Genomic DNA, 18,439 nt, shown 5'->3' with positions numbered 1-18,439 from the left:
GGAAATAAATACATTGTTTAATAAACAACCAATGTTTTTTTTCTTTTTATAAAACATTCCAGGCATTTTAGAAGAACCTTCACATAAGATTATAATGAACAAAGTGAAAAGTGACATTGAATGCCAAACTTTGTTCATGTTACATGGTCAAAAGAGATTTTTTTGTCTGAATTCAAAGCTAGTCCTTGGGAGGCCATTTGAGCTTTGACAAACATCTTCTCATGTTGCTGTTTTTACAGGTGAAGACTGGCTTTATGATGAACATTCTGGGCATTGTGTGTGTGTCTCTGGCTATGAACACGTGGGGGCTGCACATGTTCACTTTACACACCTACCCGGACTGGGCCAGACCCCTTAACTCTACAGTGCCTATGTCTACAGTTGCTCCATTTAATGTTACTATGTAGGCAGTATACATACATAAAACATGCAAACATATACATAATGGAGCATAGAAAACCCAATTCTATCAAAATGGATTCACGTGCATTATGCCAAAAAGAATAATATGCTCAAATGATATCTATATTCGTATTGGGGTTTTTTTTCTTGTTGTTGTTTTTTTTACAAACATTACATAGAACTATAAACCTGATGACTTTTATAATCGTACATACCCGATTCCACATTCAACAAAGGTTGGGACAGTATGTTAAATGCATATAAAAACAGAAAGCAGTGATTTGTAAATTAATTTTGGCCTTTATTCAATTTTTTGTATTGTTTGTAAATATAGGATCAATATAAAACTCACTCTTTTATTTACATTTTACCCTCTATGTTTTTGCCATTATGTTTGTATTCATCAAAAAGAAAATCAGCCCTCCCACGTCTATGTAATTATTCTATTACAGTATTAAATACAAAAAACTGTCATACACTTTTATAAATCAATGTTTGATTTAATTTGATTAGGAAAATATTTGTATTGGTCTATAAACTATACTAGGCCTCTACCCGGTTTAAATAAAAGTTGTTCAGTTATGGATTTTTTTCATGCAATCCGTAGCCAGACACTAGTGTTCTACACCAGTTTACCTGCTAGTGAAGGTAACGCTGACCATTTGCTTTCATCTAGTTAGCAGAACTGTTTAACATATATCAGTTGTTTGATAGTGTGACATTTATTGAATAAAGCCTTGAAAATTATCAAATCAACTATGCAAAGTAAACTATTTTTTCGATTTACAGTAAAAATAACACTAGATGAACGGCAAAAAGTATTAAAAATGAATTCACTACAACCTCCCACACCCTCCAGGTGCTGCGGTAGCACCACACATACTTCTGTAATTTCTGGAGACAGTCCAAAAGTAATTAAAAAAGGGGATACCACCCAACAATGACTATTTGTTTGCACTGTCCCTTTTTTTTGTCTTTGTGGTCCCCCGAGGTCCCTGGCAGTCTGGCAAGCACTAGCGCTGGCCCCAATAATCCATCCCTGTTCCATGGCCGCTGCAGTGTTTGGACAGTCTCAAAAAATTGAACAAAAAGTGTGTAAATGTTGTATAAAGAATGAAATAAAGGGTAAAACAAAGAAACAAAACACCCAGTTTAACTGTTACCATGTCTGTTTTCCACAGAATCCTGTTACCAGCAGATTCCTAACACTATGTGCTGATTTTAACATTAAAATGGTTCTTCACACTCATCTTGCAAATAACATAAAAGGAACTGAAGCTTGTTTGGGGCTGGGTTTCTCTTTTTCATGCACTTTTGTTCCAAGCTTATAAGCTGAAGTGATCAGTATTTTCTGCGCATGCCATAGAACTGTTTGGCTTAGATTACCTAAATTTATAGAACAGTGCCCTCTAGCGGCAGAAGCAAGAACTTTGAGACTTTGCGGGTAAAGTTCAAGCGAATATAAATTATAAATGCACCACATTTAATTTATTCAGTCATCTTGTATTCAGTTCCATGTTTTACTTCCTTTACAGAGCTTCTCTTTCTCATGTAAGGATGACTTACATTTGGCAGAATGTAGAGCAGAAGAAAAAGATGTACTTCATTTAGGGCTTTCATTGAGTAAACTGAGTCATGTCATTTTTGACTGCAAGGGAGACAAGCTTAGAGGACATTGTGAAACATAATGTGAAATGTTAGAGGTCATGCCACATTAATCACTAACCGCCAATCACTGAGAAACAATAAACATGCGCACACAACAGATACACACAATTTCAAATATGTGCTCAAATACAGTGTATATGTAACTATGGAATAGATATTCAATACTGTGCAAAAATAAATGAGACTTCATTTATTCATTTTATAGTCCAAACAAACATTTTAAAGGAGATGAGATATTGAGTATAACATTAAAAAGAATCCAGAGATGTTCCAACTCTGAGAAGACTCACTTTGAGCACGTGTAGCTGTCAAGAAGTTGTTACTGAGAAAAAGAAATAGACAAAAAATTGTAAATCAAATGCAGAAGCTGCTGGTGTTCTCAGAACAATCACTAAATGTGTTTGGGTTTACTTGGAAAACCAGAAAATGCAAACACCTTCTAAGACTGAACTCTGGCAAATTCTCCTTCCAGATTTCTTTTAAAAACTAAAAGCAAATCTCCAGAAAACTACGGAAGATGCAAAGGCAAAGGATGGACACATGTAATGCTGAAAAATCTGATAAGATATTTAATATTCATCTCTGTAATTATTTTAAAGTACTTGTGCTTAATAGCCATTTTATTATATTTATTATGTTTATATTTAAAAGTTAAATAAATTAAGGGCTGACTCTGACATTGGAAGCTCTGTACATGTCTTATTAGAGTCCCTGGGCATGTTGGGGCATACTCCCCTTGCAGTCTCTCTGCAGCATGGGTTTCACAATGTCCATTGTCCATGTAAATACATGTACTGCCAGGGCACACACACCAGTCCTCCCTTGGGGCCATGTCCTCTCCCTCAGGGCGCTGGAGCAGAGAGACTGAATGGTGCATCCTTTTCCCCAGCACAGCATTGGTCCTCGCAGCTTGTAGCATCACTCTTTGTGCTACTGGGGGTGGCGGCAACATGAGCTGTGCTCCCTTAGCTGCTCTCCACATCCTCTGCTGCACACCTCACCATAGACACCAGCAAGGCTGCTGCTTGTGTACACTGGTGCTCTGACACTCAGTCTTGACCAACCACGCCATAGGGGCCTACTCAAAGTGGAGTGCCACCAGGCTGCCATGCTACCCCTCCAGCAGGTCCTCATGGCAATCTCTTTCACTGTCTTCCAGCTAGGCTCAGTCCCCTCCACAGTTTTCTTAAGACCTTATCCCACTTCTGACACTAGTGTGGCATCAGCAAAGAAAAAGATGCAGGAAACATATTACTTTAAGTAATATTACTTTTAAATGTTCTTATATTGAACACAGCAGCAGTGGTGAACCGTCGCTCAGGTCACTTCTAGCTAAACACGTAGACAGTAAACCCACATAAACTACCCCACAGCCCAGCACAACAGCAGGTATAACACATGTACACATATTAAACAACGAGTTATTTACTCATTTTAGTCTCTCTTACTGCACGTCCAGTGCTACCATGTGGCTCTGTAGGTCACTGTATGTTATGTATTAAAAATGAAAAATTTGTCATATCTTTTGTTGCTGTAAAATTATAAAATCTAAAAGATATGATCTATTAAGGAAATAAATAGGTGTGTTTTTGTTCATAACTTATAAATCAGAAATGATACCTTATGTCAAGAATGTTGTAAACAAATTGTGTTTAAGATTTGTTTTTAGTGTCCAAAGTCACTGTGAGGACCAGCAACTGCATATTTAGAGGTACAATGTGATAAAGGTGAAGTCTGTATTTACATAAAATGATAGGTCTGTTCTAACAACGATGAAATACTTGAAGAAATGGTAATTGAATAATGATACAAAAGGGTCAATGTGGGATTGAGTAGAAATTGTGTTTTGCTGTGCTCTGTGAGCTGGGCCCTTTTCCAGTGTTACAATTACTTCTTATCTCATTGTTCTAATATTGATAATGACTTTATGACTACTAGCGGCCTTACAGTACTTAATGTATTCAACTGTCACTGGTAAATAAAATAACTCTTATTAACCAGTCTTTAAAAAATCTTAAGGTGTGCAAATATGTAGAGAACCACATTTATACTGTGAATTCAATAAAAAAGATTTTTTTTGTTTAGCCTTGTCTTCCGTGCTCTCTCTCTCTCTTTCTCTCACACATGCACACACACACACACACACACACACACACACACACACACACACACACACACACACAGACAAACATGCTTATTTATTCCTTGTACCATAATGTACCATTATCTAAACTTAACACTGACACAAAACCATTGAATAATCAAACATAATAAGCTTTAGATTGTTTAAAAAGGTTTTATCAATAGTGCATGCAATCCTCCCGCTGAATCTTAACAGTTATGAGGACTAAAATGAGCCTGGAGTTCATCATGAACTTGATAAACTGCAGCATCCACACAAACCCGAATTGAAGCTCCACACGAACCTGTTGACATTTTCAAAATTAATAAACAGTACAGGGATGGCATGCCCACTCCAGGTAAGGGGAAAGGACTTGCCCCAGGTGGAGGAGTTTAAGTATCTCGGCGTCTTGTTCACAAGTGAAGGGAAGAGGGATCGTGAGATCGGCCGTGGGCTGGGACAGGCGGCAGCAGTAATGCGGTCACTGTACTGGACTGTAGTGGTGAAGAGGGTGCTAAGCCATAAGGCAAAGCCTTATGTTTACTGGTCAGTCTACATCCAGACCCTCACCTATGGTCATGAGCTGAGGGTAATGACCGAAAGAATGAGATCGCAAATACAAGCGGCAGAAATGAGCTTTCTTCGCAGGTTGGCGGGCTACACTCTATTTGATAGGCTGAGGAGCTCGGCCATCCGGGAGGAGCTCAGAGTAGAGCCACTACTTCTCCGCATTGAGAGGAGCCAGCTGAGGTGGTTCAGGCATCTTATTCGGATGCCCCCTGGATGCCTCCCAGTGGGAGTTTACCAGGCATTGCCTACCGGGATAAGGCCCTGGGGTTACATCTCCAAGTTGGCCTGGGAGCAGCTTGGGGTCCCCTGGAATGAGCTGGAGGAAGTTGCGGAGGACAGGGTCATCTGGGATTCTCTGCTCTCCCAACTGCTACCACGACCCTAGCTGGATTAAGCGGTCGTGATGACGATTAAGATGACAATGATGATAATGATGATGATGATAAACAATACAATCTTTAAAATTAAAGTTCGAACTGATACTTGGTATGGATATGATATATCCATCCATATGATGGATATGGAGTTCTTTAAAAATTTAATTGAAATGTTCTTTAGGATACCAGCAGTGGCAGTGGCATCCTTTTGACACCTTTATTTTTAAGTATAACTGTTGTAAATATTGTAATATTTTGATTCATACCCCTACCAATGAACCATCCCTGTCTTCCAGCCCCCCATACCCCTACCAGTCAACCAGCTCTGTCTTCCCCTCCCCATATCCCTACCAATCAACCAGCCCTGTCCCCAATGCCCCATATGCCTACCAAAGAACCACCCCATCTCCCCATCCCCATATCGCTACCAATCAGCCAGCCCTGTCCTTAAACCCCATACGCCTACCAATCAACCAGCCCTATCCCCAATCCCCCATATTCCTACCAATGAACCACCCCATCTCCCCATCTTCATATCCCTACCAATCAGCCAGCCCTGTCCCCAATGCCCCATATGCCTACCAAAGAACCACCCCATCTCCACATCCCCATATCCCTACCAATCAGCCAGCCCTGTCCTTAATCCCCCATACCCCTACCAATCAACCAGCCATGTCCCCAATCCCCCATATTCCTACCAATGAACCACCCCATCTCCTCAACCCAATACTCCAACCAGCCCTATCCCCAATCCCCCATACCCTTACCAATGAACCACCCCATCTCCCCATTCCTATACCCCTACCAATGAACCAGCCCTGCTCCCAAATAATAAAGTAGCTGAGCAGAATTGTGTTGAATAACATATATGTTGTATGACATTGAATAACATCAATTGGCCCCTCACTAATAATGTTTGACAACAGCAATGCAAAATCTTATCACTAACTTGGCTATTTAGTTGAAGCCAGCTGTCTATTTTTAATAATAGCTTGAGGCTTTTAAATTAGCTAATGGATAGTATGCTAATCCCTCAATGTACCAAAAGATGTAAAATGGACACTCACTAACCTAAAAAACAATAACACATAAGAGTTAGTAAATTAATTGAGTAAAATAATTAAAGTGTTCTTTTATGGTAACAAGAAGTCAACTAATGATAGCCAACACTGTGACATGTACACCCTTTAAAAAGGGGGTGTACGTGTGTGAACTTTTTATCATTATCTATGCTCATGTTACCATAAAAGGACTTTGTACAAGCGATCATGTAGCCCACTTCCATTTTCGATTAGAGAAGTTAGAGCTTTGAGACAGCTGTTTATTTGTCATACTTCCCTTTCATTGAATACTCACGGTTAATTAAAGCTGCACTGTATAATGTACTTCATCAGGAAAAAAGTCAATTTAGTATTTTCATGCTTCTTCTCTGCTGACTTTAAATAGGTTAGTGATGATGAGAGAGGGGTTTTAAAGACAATCTCAGCTTTTTAGCTTCTCTGAGTTATTGTTAGAGTAAAATATCAGCACACAGAGCCAGTAGTAAAAAAAATGTACAGAATACCCTGTTCATAACTTGTTGTGTCATAAGACACAATGTGCATGTAGGTGTATAACATGCCATTACTGGTTCAGAGCAATTGTCATGTGGATTTGAGCTGCTGCATGACACATGACGCTGTGTGTATGTGTGTATGCTCACATGCTGAGATTGTTTGTGGGCAGTGGCACTTCCTTATGATGTTGAGCTCCTCCCATCTGGCTTTTTTAACATATTTGTCCATCTATTCATGCCTTCATGTATTCATCACTCATTCGCCCATCCACCCATCCATCCATCCAGATTATAATCTATCCTTCCAGGCGAAAATGTTGCAGTGGAATTATTGGCCCAAATTCAGGTTTGTCATTTGACATTTATTTCAGTATTATTGGTTTCCAAAATAAGTATAACTACAGATCTGCCAAGGATGGCTGGTTTTCTTGAGTTGAGTTTACATGCCTTTCATGAAATGTAATAATATGTAATATTTTTACTGTATAGTATGCAGCTATCAGTCAGTGCATGTGTATTCACACTTTTAAACATAAAAATTGCCAAATGGTTCTTGGCTGGGATAGCTGGTGTTAGGAAAAATCTCATGTAGGAATTTAATCTTTACATTATGTAGATGTTCTTGAAACAAAGGAGCAAAATTGGTTCTTCTGTGGCACTGATCCCAAGAATACTTTTTGGCAGCTTGTTTTTAAGAGTGTAAGCTTAAAACAGGAAAATTCAGAAAGTATACAAACTTACAAATTGGGAATCACATTTCTAGAAATTCACACAAAATGTGTATACAGCTATCCCAGTTCTGACTTTTCATAACACTTGTCAGTTTGTGTTCTATAAGACTAGTATGGAAATACAAGTAGTTATGACTGAATGTTTTGGACTAGCTGCATGGTGAATAGTTTGTTCTTTAAAGTATGTCTCTGTTCCTATGTGTAACTCCACGCAATATAAGCAGTTGGTTAGGGGGCCTGAGTATGTCTTTTTCAAATGTGTTTAATATTATTTCTCCAAAGTATTCATTGTTGTTCTATTCATGTGTGCAAAAAAATATAACTGGGGTGTGTGGGGTGAGGCTGTGACGTTGCTTAGCACCCCTAAATGTGAAGAAACAGCCATGAGTACAGAAGTATTTACTTTTGCATAGATGAACAAAGATGAACAAATGTTTGTAGATGAACAAACAAGTCAGCAACTACAGAGATGTTTTATTGTGTTAAAATGCTACTTTTTATGTCAGTTTACAATTTCTTGATATCAAGAAAGCAAGAGAAGTGTGAATGGTTTCCATAGCAGGAGGATCTCCCCACCCCTTTCACCCCTCATTGCTCGCTAGCAGCCCAGAGCATGCCTGCTTTAAACATGCCTGCTTTAAAAAAGACTACTAGAACCGTTAGGATTAAAATCTAATGTATTTGCTTTCTAATGGAAATAGAAAATAATAGGTATTATTGGAGCCCACTCATTTCCTTTAGGACACATTTAGGTCCCATTAGAAAACCATCAAATGCATCTGGGAATACTATGATAGCACCCCATTAGGAAAACGTTAAATTTAAGTCATTTATTTATATTGCAGCTTTTACAACAGGCAGTCACAAAGCAGCTTAACAGGAAATCCAGGTCCATGTACGAAATGAGCAAGTCAACAGTGACACTGGCAAGGAAAAACTCTGTAAGTGCAATAGGAAGAAACCTTGAGAGGAACCAAGACTCAAAAGGGAACTCCCCACTTCCTGTTTGACACTAGATAACAAATTGATAATATGAATAGATAATATATTAACATTAGGTATAAAAAATCAGCTTGGCATTGGACATTTATTATTAACAGTATTTAGATTAGCAAATGATAGCTGATGACTAGTGTTAGTGGCCTGTAGCAAACTATAACTGACTGTTACTGATAATTGGACACCATCAGGAACCAACAGAAACTTTTAATTAACTGGCCAAACCCAGATTGAATATTTTTTTCTTCTGAAATCTATCTTTCAGGTAGAATTAAGGTTTTGTCCACAAATAAACTCACATTGGTATATAAACTTCACCAGACTGTTAAAAAAGATATAGATTTCTAGATATTTGTACAGGTTTCATTAACCATATCAATATGATGAGCACGTTGATTAAACCAGGTTAATCTCATAACATAAATCTATTGAATTATGCATGTATAGGAGAACAGTAGTATGATAACTTTCATGCCCCCTATCTGTTGTTTCTGACAGAACATTACTGAGGAACAGCACTGAGTTCGTCTGGTTCTCCTACTCCACTCCAACTCCACGGAGTACCAGCCAAATCTTCACCCTCCTGCTCATGTGCCTTGCTATCTCAGTGAGTACTGCAGCACTGCTGTTCCACTGGCTGAGTGACCTCCTGATGTACGACCCACTCACCGCAGGCATCTCCACGGGGATCTACGGCATAGCTGTGCTCATCTTCTCATTCCTCATTCATCCTTTTCGATGTGCATTTACTCTGATGTTTCCAACAATGGGTACCAGACAGGGACGTAAACTTGTCCTTTCCATGTGTGCGATGATCGTGATTCTTTACATTCTTCCCAACATTGCTGCTAATATAGCTACAATTACACACCTGGTCAAATGCACAACAGAAAACCTTGCTCGTAGCCTCCTCAGCTCAGCTGAGTTGAGCAACAAAATAAAGAGTGACATAGTTGGTAAAATTCAAACAATTAAAAACACTGGATTTCACTTTGTGGAGAGGCTCAGTAACTTTAACCACTCTACAGACATTAAAGTGAGTGAGCTGAGAGAAAGTTTGAACAACTTGAGCAAACATGTTGAGGAGGATTTTTCAAACGCCAAACAGCAGCTAGAGGAATGGAAACTGCTCTCAAGCAGAATATTTGCTGCTGTTTTTGTGGTCTATCTTTTCATGGACTCCACCATTTACCTGAAGTCGTACCTAACCTCGGTGAGATTCGATAATGTCTACATCACCGGACTGCTCAGAAAAACTGCAAATGATAGGGGGATCAAGGTCGAAGCAAAGGATGTGAAGAATGGAGTGAACTCCACTAGTTTCAGAATGACAAAAAGAGAACTGATTAGGTGTTTAGTTCCCATTCTGCAGATCACACTGTATCTGTTGATGACAGTCATGCTGATAATGCTTGACCACATTGTGTTCTATCTTGTAGCAACAGGCGAGAGTTGGCTATTGGACATACCGTCCACAGATATTTCCATACAGGTCAATTTTACGGTAGGTCCCATCATTTTTGCAACATCAAATGGTTTCTGGGTGATATTGAGTTTGCTTATAACCTTCTATTCATATGAACAATCACAAGGTTTGTGATTGGAATAGTAACCACTAACTTTAATCTAAATCATTGTGAGAAAGCCATTTTCTATACATCTGTACCAGCACCATTTAACATTGATCAGTCTCATTCTTCTGTGTTTGTTTTTTAATAGGTCGATTATCAGTACTGCTCTTTTTTGTATTGCATCAATGAAAAGATGGTGAACATCAGTAAAATGCACAGTGCCATCATCAGTCCAGACGCAGCCCAGTGCAAGACCAAGCCAAGCATGCTGAATCCAGGTGTGTTGGGTTCATTGGGCCTGCTCTATCTCCTTAGTTACTCCCTTGCCTTCCTGGAGGTCTATGCTCGACGCCTTCGCAGGAAAGTGGCCTCTTCATTCTTCCAGCAGCAGGAAATGGAAAGAATCAAATTCCTTATTGGGAAAATTATTCTAAACAAGGAGAGGTGTCCCAAAAGCTTCTCTTCTACAGAAGCAGAAACTAAAATTGAGAAGGAGATGCAGAGAAATGATGAGGTGGAATCAAGAGATTAGTCTCAGGGTCAGTCGTATACATTTTATAACCTGCACGAGACCAGTACTGTATAGAAGTAAAAGCAGTAAGATTAAGACCAGTGATGAGAACCTGTGCTCTACTTCAAATTTTAATTTGGATTCCATTAGTAAAATGCATTCCTTAATAACGATTTCACTTAACATTATATTATTACCACAAAAATTTGAGTCAAAAGTAACCAACTAAGATACTGAAATATTGCATAAATTTCAGATTTTTTTGTTTGAAAGTTTGTGCAAAATCGACCTCAACATGTGCTTGAATAGAAAGGAAAAAACAGACTTTTACTTCATTAACAGGCTACTAGAGATGCTCTGTAGGCGACTCTGCCAGTCTGCAGTGACAGCTGAGAAGCGGTAAAGTTCAGCTCCTCACTGCTGGTCTAGTTAAATTTAGGGCATCATAGGCTTTTAAAAAGGAGGGGATGTGATGATTATTTTGTTATTGTCCAACCCCAATTCTTTGGTAATATGAAGCTGAAGTCAGCCATTTCCTAGCTTCTTGCTCAAATTTTCCTGATCCACCTTAAATGGAGCAGCAGATACATTCTGGTTTTTCTTTTTTTCTCATAACACTCTGTTTGGAGTGTGCCTCTGAAAAACCTCTGTTTGCAGGACCATGTAATTGTAGCACTTCGTCGCACCCCTCTATCTCACCAAAAATCGGGACACCCTAACCCTTAGGCATGAAAGTGCAAAACAGAGGGCTAAAAGCTAAGAAATAGGGGCAAGAGGGTCAAATGCGATTGGGCCCTAATATCATATATTTGATTAAATGTAAATAGTGATTTAGAAATTGCAGAAAGTGCAGACTTTGAAATAATTCTTCTTTCACTTGCCATAGATTTTTAATGTGGTTGCAGACTTTTGGATGCCACTGTATGTATGAGGCAAAACTCAAGCTTTGGTAGCCTCCTACCAGATGCATCATTCTTGGCTTGAGAAGAATATTGCTACCTGAGCATTACATGGAGATAAGGACAATGATGACAATTTTCTGCCTTTGAAATCTCTAACTTACTAATGTACAAATTACAAACATGATTGTTTTATGATTGTTAAAAATCATAATATATTTGCTATTAATTTTGTACTTTCTACTCTATAAATATGAGTATAGTAGATACAGTAAGATTTATTTAAATTTATGCTATTTAAATATTACATAATGCAGTTCATTTCTTCATCACTGTAGCAGAAAGCAGGATGTGATGTCTCCTACCTTCCACTTGATGTCAGTAATCTGACTGTAGACATAATCAGGCAATGATATGGTATAGTGTAGTATAGCTTTAGAGAGAACTGTTTTTTAGAAGCATCTTAGTACAAATATATCTCAAATGGTAGAGCGAGCATCACTTTGAACACTCTCTGTATCAGTGAACATGATCTTAATACTAAGATACTTTTTGGGAAACTGGGCCCTGATCAGTACAGTTATACATGAGAAATGCCAGTTTTAAAATGCTAGTTGATTTGGTTTGTTTGTTATTTGTGTTTTTAATGCATATATGTGCACTGATTTAGTGATAGGACTTCCAGAATAAGCATATTTAACATGAAGGTGCAGTATATTATTAAAAATAAATAATACTAAAAGGTTCTTGGCTTAAAGAAATGGTAAAAAATCCCAGGTTACAGAATTTTCCACTTACTGCAGATGCAGTAAATCTGTCCAAACATGTTTGGTGTCTGAATTTTACTTCTTTAGTTCTAAAGCTATGAGGCTAATATTTTTAAACACTAGATGTCAACAGACACCTAGTCTTTTCACAATATTCTTATTTTTTTAACCCACCAGGTTTATTTACGCTGTACGTTTTTTAATTTTTAATAAGGTTTAGTCATTTTAAAGATGATGTTACTTCTAATTCACTTACATATTAATATTGAATTTTCTAACCAAACTTAAACAGAAATCAGATCTAATCTAGCATCCATTTACCTATGTGCTTTGTATGCATGTGAAGAGGAGATGCCTGACCTCAGCATTTGGCTACAGAGTGAACTTTTGTTTTTAATAGTTTACATTAATTCATCCTGGGCCTAAATCAAAATGATCAAGTCTGCACAATCTTAATGAAGACCTGCATGTGATTTGAGTGGGTTAAGAGAAGTTTTGAGGATGTATTTAAAGAAACGTTTTGGGTGACTATCGACTCCTAGTGTTTTTAGCTATGTTAGCCACATAGCTCTGGCCTTAACCTGAAGAAACAAAATTTGGACACAAAACATTTCAGGTTTTCAACTACATTTGGGATGAGTGGATGATTGTATATGTTAGATTTTTCACCAAAGCCTGCTTTGGAACCTTTGTGTTAAAAGTGCACAGTAAATAGTTGAGTAGGGTTCTGATGCCAGCCTTCATGCCCTTGTAGTACAGTTAGCCTTTACAGATGTGTAACAGAATTAATTAAGTGAAGTAAGGCTACATATTAACACCTAGCAGTGGAAGATCTACTTAAATCATCATCAAGCTACACAGTTGATAGCGATTTGGCAACTGCTTGTATCCACATTACAATATTCCAGAAGAATAAGCTACTGCAAATAGAGGTGTTCATTCTCACATAAAGAATTATTATAATATTGTGCAATGTGGGCATCTTCTTGTATTGTAAGATGTTGGGCTTGAGTGACTGGAGAGGATCTGAAAGTATCTCCCTGAGGTTAGTGACAAATGAGTCAGTCTCCAGGAACAGATTTTTTTCCATCTTTTAACAATAAAGCTTTCCTTTTATGCAACATAGATGTGTATCAAGTTCATGTTTCAAAAGTGACTCAGATTGATTATTAGTGTCATTGACAACCAGTGAAAGAGATTTAGGTCATACTGAACTGAGCAGTATTCACATTCTGCAGACTCGAGGGAGAAGTGAAAGTAGGAGATTAATCATAACAGTATGATAACAAGACCAGCATGATAATGATACTCTTTTCTTCTGATTATTCAGTTAGTTAAGCACATGCTTCTAATTATAAGAGTCTTTTCCATGTCTCAGTGGTGGATGTCACTTGAAACTGTGGTGGATGTAACTGGAAACTGTTATAAAATAAAATGTGTGTTAAGTTATGGATAGTTTGTGTTTGTTTTTGATAGATATATAATTAATACATTAATCAGCTGGATCACAAATTATCAGCATATCATGCAATAACAGAGATTTGAAGTTAGCCGTTTTTCATGTCAGTCAACTGGCCCTTTCCTGTCATAGCCACTCTAATATCTCAGCAATAGTAACAGGTCAGGCTATAAAAATACCATTCCTAACTGTCTGTATTAGAGCTCTAATTTAAGGCAATAATGTCAGTTTTGATCGCTCAGTTTAGTCCAAATCGTTTTCCTACTTCTCTGGATTGCTCAGCTGCATTTATTTCCAAAAATAATTCAAAATGTGCTGGGTGGCGAACTGTCCCTCAGGAGTAGAGAGAAACTTAGGGTGGTTTCACACAAGAGTCTGGATCCAGGACCACTTGCTCTGCAAATTCGGTATGCTTGAGCCACTCTAGAAGTGCTCTAGAGACTGGGTCTCTGGCTATTCTGAAAACCAGAATAATCTGGGGTTTACTTCCAGTGATCTCTTGTTTGGTGCACTGTGCATGTGGAAGCTGAGCTTGGGTCATCACGGAGATGCATGTGCATCTGGGGGCACAGAAAGCAACAGAAAGCAGCACTCTTAACAGCAAACTGCACCAACCTCAGAGAAGATGGTTGGAGAATGTTTAATATCCTGTGGGCATCATATCCCTTTGCCAAACATCACAGAAGCTTATGGATCCAGGCCATCAAAAAAGGCAGATTGGGTCCTAATGGTCCCAAAGGAGTTTTTATACTGGTGGCATTTTTTAACACAAGTTTTAGACAAGACTGAAGTTGGCTTCCTATTCACCGGCTTCTTGTTCAAATTTTTCTGTTCCGCCTTAAATGGTGCCTGAGTGGGCGGTGGCCTGAGGCGCCCGAATGCACCACTTAAAGTGGAATCAGAAAATTTGAAGTTGGCGAGTCAGAAGGTGACTTCAGCTCTATGTGATTTAGATCAAAATATCCTTCCTGCAGTTTCATGTAGAGCTCTATCTATAAATATGCACTACTATAGGACATTTCAACAAGGTTGCACAATTAATCAGAAAACTATATGAAAATATAGTTATAAATAGTTAATATATATATAGTTATATATAGTTATATAAATATAGTTAGAAAATATGTTTCTGTTTGCTAACATTAGCTAGCTAGGTAATGGGTAAGTTAGCAATGTGTGTGATTTATATCTAAACTAAACAAAATTGGTTTTGTTTAATAGGTCTTAGCCTAGCTAACTAACTTGCCAATTTAATCTAAAACTAAGTATGTTTTATATGAATATACGTTGATTACAACAGCTGACTTATATCACAGTCGTACGCCCGGCTAAGGTACCAAAGCGCTTTTGGCTGCATGCACAGCCTGTAATGTTCATAAACCAGAAACTGCGGGTGGAGTTGCATAATTGGTTCATTTTGTAATGCGACTGCTTTGACATGCCACTTCCATTTTCAATTTGCACAATGACAATGAAAGGACTGTTGTGAAAGCAGAGGAGGTGGAATGCCTCATAGATTTATGGAGTGAAGAAGGCATTCAGTTGCAAATTGCTACAATTCACAAAAACTCTCAATTGCTCTACTTGAGTATTTGTATCTATACAGAATAATAAAAAGTAACAAATGGATGAAGCTAGTGCCTTCAATAATAAACCCCTCCCCCAAGCAAGCCCAGATCTGGTCATCAAATATTCTGGACAGGTGTGAAAATGTCCTTATTCAGGTTATACCAGAAGATAAGAATGACCCAGTTAAGCTTTACATCTGTTTTTTTTTTTAGCTGTTTAAACCTTGACCAGGGCTGCCAACAGTTACATTTTCATTTAAGTGAGATTTCAGTGGGATGGGCCTTTTTCAATACAACTACTTTTAAATGTCTGCATCTCTCTCTCAAATTGTCACTAAAAGAAGTTGTATCCCTGCCATGCCTGGTTCCACATCAACTCTACATATATCAGTTAAATATGAAAGCAATATTTTTAATATATGCATTGTAATGTAATATTTTATACAAATATAATTTGATATTTGGTTAACTTACCCATAAACTAATATTCTGTTGCAGAGACTTGGTGAAGAGTGACAACACTTACTCCTTCACAGGAGCAAAGACTGAAGACTAAAGATTAGTTCTGCTTTTGTTCAGCATCGATAAGTTCTTGTTAGCTCACTGCTGAACTGGTCAGCCTACTTTAATGAGGGAAAATACAGTCGAAGTACAGAGTATATAGATCACCGCCAGTGGCGGAGGTACGGTTGGGTGTAGCACTGCAGCCAGAAGTGGGTCTTCTGGTGCAGTTTATTTCTCAGATAATATATTGTTATATTCTATATCTATGAAGGGCCTAATATGACAAAAGATATGTGAGGAATGAAGATGTAATATGCAAACAAGATCAAGTAACTGCGCAAGAGGGACTGGATCCATGCAAGAGATTTTGAAGTTTGAAGAACATCCTGCTTTTAGCATTGCTTACTGTTTAGCCTGTGAGTAAGACCAAACTGTGGTCAATCTGCAGCATAAACTATGTAGTCATGAATGTTGCTCTTGTTATTGATTATGTTTAGCTCACTTTGATACATGAGTGCACAGCGATCAGTGCACACTCTGAATTCCCTCTTTGGTTGCTATGGGAACCAGCCTTGCCCCTAGTGATCTACAACTCACAGTGACCGGCAGTGACTGAATAGCTAGCATGATCTCTTTCTCATTTTTGTTTTTATGTAATTTAGAATATATTCCTCTTTTTTGCATTTAAGTAAACCACCATTGCCGGTCCAGAGTGTTTTGACTCAGTAGTAGGAAGCTTCACGAGCATTCAAATTCCTACATTCATAGATTCCTAGATTCATCTGTAGGTCATTTTGTAAAAGTGTGTAACGAGTGTCGCATAACGGTATAAAACTAGACTGAACTGCATGAGTCTAAAAGCCGATCCATCAGAGCTGGCAGTCCTGGAACAATATTGATTATAAAAATGGCCACCCCCTCATTCACAGATTGTAGTTGACCAAAAGTTGGACAATATGGTTAAAAAGGTCATTTTTCCTCCGCTCTCTGGCACTGTCTCACGAATCTGGTCACATTGGACAGGTCCCTTCGGATTAGCTTTTTATGCTAGAGTCACTTGGGATAATAATAATTATAATTTTTTTCATCACCTTGTATTTGAGACGCTAATATTTCAAGTTTCGTTGAAAAAGCATAAATAAAAAGAAAATAATAAATTCTAGAAATCATAAAAGCTAATTAACAACAATAATAATATAAAAATCTAAAAAATAAGATAGTTGCAACCCTACTGTATTCAACTGTGGGTCACCCTACTGATCCAGCAAAGACAGTTACATCACCATCATCACCATCCGTGATCCTTTTTTTTTTTTTTTTGCAGGTTCATATTTAGTAATATGTCACTCAGATCTATACACTTCCGCTCTTGTGTAGACCTGCTAAAAGCCTTTGGTGCATTTTCCTCCACTCACCTCAGTGTTGTGCCTGAAGCTACCACAGCACCTGCTTCTGTTTTGGATAAAGCTCCAAAGTCCCTTAGGAGCTCAGTGTCCTGTTTGCACGTCATCCAAAAAGACATGAGTATTCTTCTATTTATGGAAGTGCTATTTTAGTCCATGCTCTGGTCTCCCTTTGAAGTTCTTTTCTGAAACCTGCAATCAAGTTTCCAATATTTTCCGCTTTCTGACTATGAATATTAGACCAGATGTGAAGCTGTTAAGGTATGTGATTCTGCACAGTTAAAGACTAGTCATTTGAATTTTGATTCAAAGATTTATTTTCTCATTTCAGATCATGCTTTTCAATTCTGAATATTTAGAATAGGACTTTGAGATTGGAGCTTCAGTCATGTGCTTGGTCTGCATATTTTGGGCTGGATACATTGGCTCACTGGAAGATTAATGACTTGTTTCTATGCACAGGTCTTAAATTAAAAGCCGAACAGGTTACTGCAGAACATGTGCCCAAGTAGTTCAGCAGACAGACCTAATCACAAGCTAACATTTTGAATTACTGGGAGAGCAGGATTCACTTAAAGATGACCTAGACAAATAGGTCATTGGGCATTGGGGGGACAAACAGAAAAAGAGGACAAATCAATATGTGAACAAATACGACATGTTCCACTGTCATTTTAGGCAATATCTTCAAGCTATTTCATGAAAGTCTTTCTAAAAGTTTATTTAGTTAATTTACTATTTGATAAACTCTTTACTGAATTCTGCTTTTATTTAGTTGTTTCAGTAATGTTATACACTGGTATGATCGTGTTCACAAACATTTAACTACACTGAGTGTCATTTTTATGCCTTTAAACATTGTGGACAGCTACAGTGCAGTTCATTAACAGAATCATCTGGTCACAAAAATCCCAGAATTAATGAGAGCTAAAAGCAGAGGTGTTAATGGCCTGGAAAGCACCAGAATCTCCTTCTGGGAATAAAAGTCAAAATGAAATGTTTCAGCTCAGATCTCTAAAACCAAGGTAACTAAATTCATAGGAAAACCTTTTCCAAGGGAAACTTATGAAACCATATATATAGTTCTTCTAAGGTGTGTGTATAAAGTGAAGAGTGTTGAACTCAACTCAAGTTTAACCTACAGCCCATTCAGCCAATGGAAAGTCAATGTGCTGCAGCGGAAACCCACCTATACAGTCTTCATGGTGATGACTGATCTGTACACTGCGTTTGAAAACATGAATATGACCAATAAACTCCACAGTCAGTAATGAAAGTCATGGTTGCTTTCTTTTTTTCGTAAAACCATGGAGGCATTTGTGAGGATATTTAG

General features: G+C 38.0%; 2 protein-coding genes across 2 annotated transcripts in view; both read left to right on the top strand.

The window, feature by feature from the left end:
- Window positions 1-1,679, top strand: part of slc13a3 (solute carrier family 13 member 3) — a 34,479-nt gene extending 32,800 nt beyond the window's left edge. The window contains exon 13 of the mRNA XM_017693456.2: window positions 240-1,679. Coding sequence (XP_017548945.1) covers window positions 240-407 — 168 coding nt within the window. The 3' untranslated portion in view covers window positions 408-1,679. The remainder of the gene's footprint in view (window positions 1-239) is intronic.
- A 5,294-nt stretch (window positions 1,680-6,973) lies between these two features.
- Window positions 6,974-13,621, top strand: LOC108425037 (osteoclast stimulatory transmembrane protein). The gene is made up of 3 exons (XM_017693415.2): window positions 6,974-7,040; window positions 8,923-9,928; window positions 10,144-13,621. Exons 1-3 carry the CDS (start codon window positions 7,009-7,011, stop codon window positions 10,525-10,527), a joined length of 1,422 nt encoding a protein of 473 aa, XP_017548904.1. The 5' UTR covers window positions 6,974-7,008; the 3' UTR covers window positions 10,528-13,621.
- The last annotated feature ends 4,818 nt before the right edge of the window (window positions 13,622-18,439 follow it).

The sequence above is a fragment of the Pygocentrus nattereri genome, chromosome 28 (genome assembly GCF_015220715.1).
Source record: "Pygocentrus nattereri isolate fPygNat1 chromosome 28, fPygNat1.pri, whole genome shotgun sequence".
Taxonomy (NCBI): Eukaryota; Metazoa; Chordata; class Actinopteri; order Characiformes; family Serrasalmidae; genus Pygocentrus; species Pygocentrus nattereri.
Note: the sequence above shows the minus strand (reverse complement) of the source record. Positions and strands in the feature narration are given on the sequence as shown.